General features: G+C 45.9%; 2 protein-coding genes across 4 annotated transcripts in view; one reads left to right on the forward strand and one right to left on the reverse strand.

Annotated features, from left to right (window-relative positions):
* LOC132861730 (voltage-dependent anion-selective channel protein 2-like) overlaps positions 1-961 on the forward strand; it is a 7,597-nt gene extending 6,636 nt beyond the window's left edge. For both annotated transcript variants that reach the window (XM_060893326.1, XM_060893317.1), the window contains 2 exons: positions 120-177; positions 276-961. In XM_060893326.1, coding sequence (XP_060749309.1) covers positions 120-177; positions 276-367 — 150 coding nt within the window. In that variant the 3' untranslated portion in view covers positions 368-961. The remainder of the gene's footprint in view (positions 1-119; positions 178-275) is intronic.
* Positions 962-1,007: 46 nt separating this feature from the next.
* LOC132861740 (catechol O-methyltransferase domain-containing protein 1-like) overlaps positions 1,008-5,000 on the reverse strand; it is a 5,215-nt gene continuing 1,222 nt past the window's right edge. Inside the window, exons 3-8 of one of the 2 annotated variants that reach the window (XR_009649959.1) lie at positions 4,714-4,819; positions 4,442-4,560; positions 4,184-4,238; positions 2,712-2,845; positions 2,157-2,421; positions 1,008-2,084 (exon numbers count right to left, since the gene is read on the reverse strand). Coding sequence is in view for 1 of the 2 variants with exons in the window: in XM_060893338.1 (XP_060749321.1) it covers positions 2,269-2,421; positions 2,712-2,845; positions 4,184-4,238; positions 4,442-4,560; positions 4,714-4,819 (567 nt within the window). In the remaining variant the exon portion in view is untranslated. Of the gene's footprint in view, positions 2,422-2,711; positions 2,846-4,183; positions 4,239-4,441; positions 4,561-4,713; positions 4,820-5,000 lie in introns of both variants that reach the window. The other variant, XM_060893338.1, reaches the window with a different exon arrangement.

A 5,000-nucleotide genomic window follows, 5' to 3' on the forward strand; every position in this document is an offset into this window, starting at 1 on the left:
AACACACTTGCCTACTGTAACTTGGTTAGCATTAGGTCATGTAGTAAACTCTTCACACTGCTGACATCATCATCATCATCATTCTTTGTTCATAAACACAAACATGCTTTTCTCATCAGGTTAAGGTGAACAACTCCAGTCTGGTTGGAGTCGGCTACACACAGACCCTCAGACCAGGTGTGTGTAAATTTTGTACATTCTTCTACAGCTAATTATTACGTGTGTGAGCTTTATTCTAGCAGTAATATGTGTGCTGTAAATGTGTGTGTGTTTAGGAGTGAAGCTGATTCTCTCTGCACTGGTTGATGGGAAGAGCATCAACGCTGGAGGTCATAAACTTGGCCTGGGTTTTGAACTGGAGGCTTAAACATCATCCCTGTTTATTCATCTTTCTGTGTGTTTGTATTTGAAGAACATTCTTGCTCTGTCACACACACACACACAATTACATATACTACATCATTCCCTTGAGTTTCAGCACTTTAGTTAATCCTCTATATTTATTTATTAACAACCCCTCCCCCCCCACACACACACTCCACTGGATGTGGGATCATCTTTACCGTATTTTCCTGAGTATAAGAACATGTATTTTTGTCCCTGCTGTGTGTGTGTTTACTGTTGCTCCCTGCCTGTGTGCTTGATGTTTTGAATTATATATAAATCTTTGCTTTAAAGTTCCTGGCTGGTTCGTTAGCCTGATTGTTGTATTTATGATCAGTTTGGTGTTAAAGGAATTTAGAGTTATTGTATCCTTGCAGAATGAATAAAGAGCATGCAAAACTAACAGAACAAGTGCTAAGTTGTGCTGCACCACTACGGGGTGCTGACGTGCTGTTTTAGAAAATAAAGTACCGGTCATGTTAATCTGATTTTACACTTATAGTCTGGAGAATACGGTAAATGCTCTTTGTGAGTGTAGAGTTACTGTATAAATCACATTAAAGCTGGTATTCAGCTACTTCCTGTCTCTTTATTTTAATCAGATTAATGGATGAACACTTGAGTGGGTTACAGATGGTTTAATGTAGTTACACACACGACACACAACAGCTTCACGTACACCTTGAGGTGTGATTTACACAACGCTAACCTGCTTGATCTAACTTAACTTAGTGTAGCTGAAATTTGTTATCTTAATAAAAAACGAATAGTTGTTAATTCCTGTAAGAGGAGTCACTCGAATACTGACATGATTTCAGCAGTGACACTGCAGTAGATCACTCTATAAGAATCTATACATTAAACTAACTTAATGGAATTAAGCAACAATGAGGTCAAAGGCCATCAGATCATGGATACAGTGTCACATGGTGTGGAACTGATAGACAGGGGGCGTGTCAGGGTGTGGAACTGATAGACGGGGTGTGTCAGGGTGTGGAACTGATAGACATGGGGCGTGTCAGGGTGTGGAACTGATAGACGGGGTGTGTCTGGGTGTGGAACTGATAGACAGAGGGCGTGTCAGGGTGTGGAACTGATAGACGGGGTGTGTCTGGGTGTGGAACTGATAGACGGGGGCGTGTCAGGGTGGGGAACTGATAGACGGGGTGTGTCTGGGTGTGGAACTGATAGATGGGGGCGTGTCAGGGTGTGGAACTGATAGACAGGGGGCGTATCAGGGTGTGGAACTGATAGACGGGGGTGTGTCAGGGTGGAACTGATAGACAGGGGGCGTGTCAGGGTGTGGAACTGATAGACGGGGTGTGTCAGGGTGTGGAACTGATAGACATGGGGCGTGTCAGGGTGTGGAACTGATAGACGGGGTGTGTCTGGGTGTGGAACTGATAGACAGAGGGCGTGTCGGTGTGGAACTGATAGACGGGGTGTGTCTGGGTGTGGAACTGATAGACGGGGGCGTGTCAGGGTGGGGAACTGATAGACGGGGTGTGTCTGGGTGTGGAACTGATAGATGGGGGCGTGTCAGGGTGTGGAACTGATAGACAGGGGGCGTATCAGGGTGTGGAACTGATAGACGGGGGTGTGTCAGGGTGGAACTGATAGACAGGGGGCGTGTCAGGGTGTGGAACTGATAGACGGGGGCGTGTCGGGGTGTGGAACTGATAGACAGGGGGCGTGTCAGGGTGTGGAACTGATAGACGGGGCGTGTCAGGGTGGAACTGATAGACAGGGGGTGTGTCTGGGTGTGTATCAGTGTGTGGAACTGATAGGGGTGTGTAAGGCGTTGGTGTTGTGCTCCTTCCTTCGCTGATAACCTTGTGTCAGGTGTGTTGGAGCAGGACACACACACACACACGTTAGCGTGTGTTATAGTTTAAAGGCGAGTGAGAGTCCGTCCCCCACCGTCAGCATGCTCAGGTTGACTCGCACGTCACTGTGCAGCTTCTTATTCAGTGCTGCGATGCTCTGTGTGTCAAAGTCATCATCTGCAGGATTCAGCACCTTCCCACTCCACAGCACCTGGGGTCAAAGGTCATTAATCTTAACCTCCTGGTGTAACAGTAGCCTTTAATGTCTTATTGTGCAGTAATTTGTCTGTGGTGCGGCGTTGGGGTTCAGTAGGTGTTCAGGTCACGTGACTGTTACTGAGCACTGTCTCTTTTCCTGATTCTGATAATGAGTGAAACTTTTCTCTAAAATCCACACGTGTCCTTTGACATATCAGACATGTGGCGTTAAACAGAGCTACAGAAAGGCACCAGCAGCTCCAACACCTGCATTAACACCGCTGCACATCATTAAACACTCACATTGTCGATGGCGATGATTCCTCCTTTCCTCACCAGCTGCAGTGATTTCTCATAATAATTGTCGTAATTCTGCTTATCAGCGTCGATAAACACAAAGTCAAAGGTCTCGGCCTCCCCTGCAGCTAGAAGGTCATCTGAGAACGTCCACACACACACACACACACACACACACACACACACACACACGAGCAGAATAATGAGCTGTAAATAATCTCACTGTAAATGTTCAGCCTTTATCTCCCTCTGTTGAACATTTTTACTGCGTCCTGTATAAATCTATGAGGTTAATAACGTGTTAGTTACAGCTGTGTAATGTTCAGTACCTGAAACACACACTGACAGATTAATCATTAATGATTCGTGACAGAAGGCGACACACTTCGTCATCTTAAGATGGAAAATAAAAGTGAAGATTAGATTACTGAAGTGAGCTTGTGGGGAAACAGACGCACACACAGACACACACAGACACACACACAGAAATACACACAGACAGACACACACAGAAATACACACACACACAGAAATACACACACAGTCAGAAACACAGTCAGACACACAGACAGACACACACACAGTCAGACACACATACAGACACACACAGACACACACAGTCAGAAACACAGACAGACACACAGTCAGACACACAGACAGACACACATACAGACACACACAGACACACACAGTCAGAAACACAGACAGACACACAGTCAGACACACAGTCAGACACACATACAGACACACACAGTCAGACACACACACAGACAGACAGACACAGTCACACACAGACAGACACACACAGACACGCAGTCAGACACACAGAAATACACACACAGAAATACACACACACACACACACACACAGAAATACACACACAGACAGACACACACAGAAAGACACACACAGTCAGACACACAGTCAGACACACAGACACACACAAACACACACAGACACACACAGACAGACACACAGTCAGACACACACAAACACACAGACAGACACACACAGACAGACACACAGTCAGACACACACACAGACAGACACACAGACAGACACACACAGACAGACACACACAGACAGACACACAGACAGACACACACAGACAGACACACACAGACAGACACACACAGACAGTCACACACAGACAGACACACAGACAGACACACACAGTCAGACACACACACAGTCAGACACACAGACAGACACACACAGTCAGACACACACACAGACAGACAGACACAGTCAGACACAGAGAGACACACACAGACACAGGCAGTCAGACACACAGACACACACACACACACAGATACACAGTCAAGACTTTTGGGGTTCATTTTGGAGCGATGGCTCGTAGCAGAATTCTGACACACAATGTGTTGTGTGAGGTCTGAGTGTGTTTCAGAGAATCATGAGAAACATTTGTTGTGATGACGAACAGGAAATGACATCAGCACTCTGACTGGAGTTCTTACCCAGAGTTTTGAGCGCCGGCTGCAGGTGCAGGTCTATTCTGTGTTCAACACCAGCCTGGAACACGGAGACAGAAATCATTATTATTCATTAGAGTCCAAACAAAGAACACAGAGAGGTGATGCTGACCTTGTGCTGAGGCAAAACACATACACACACACACGTTAGTGTGCAGCTCCACCTGAAGCTGCTGTGTATTAGAGTCTATCAGCAGACACAGATTCTCTATTTGAACTCTACACACTGCTCCAGTTTCTCACCTCTTTCCAGAAGGGCTTCCCGATGTTAGCGTATTCTTCACTCACGTCACACGCCACCACCTTACCATCGCCAGGTAACGCCAGCGCAATGCTCAGAGTGTTGTAGCCTGTATACACACCTACACAACACACACACAGTCCGACACAAGCCCAATAATTAGTTCAGTCTGATTTACACAATCTTTTACAACAAAATTATTGATAAACAAGGCCCTCTGTGTGTGTGTGTGTGTGTGTGTGTGTGTGTGTGAGTGTGTGTGGTGGTATCACACCGATCTCAATGGCCTTCTTGGCTTTGATGAGTCTTGCTAGGTTTGCCATGAACTGAGACTGTTCACACGCCACCATCATAGGGTTCCCCTTGTGCTCCATGGTTTTCTGCTCAACACACACATATACACATATACACACATATACACACACACATACATACATACATACACAAACACACACAGACATATACACACACATATACACATATACACACAGACGCGCAACACACACACAGACACACACATACACACAAATATTATACACAGTCTCCCCCAACACACCATTT

This window comes from Tachysurus vachellii, chromosome 2, assembly GCF_030014155.1.
Source record: "Tachysurus vachellii isolate PV-2020 chromosome 2, HZAU_Pvac_v1, whole genome shotgun sequence".
NCBI classification, from domain to species: Eukaryota; Metazoa; Chordata; class Actinopteri; order Siluriformes; family Bagridae; genus Tachysurus; species Tachysurus vachellii.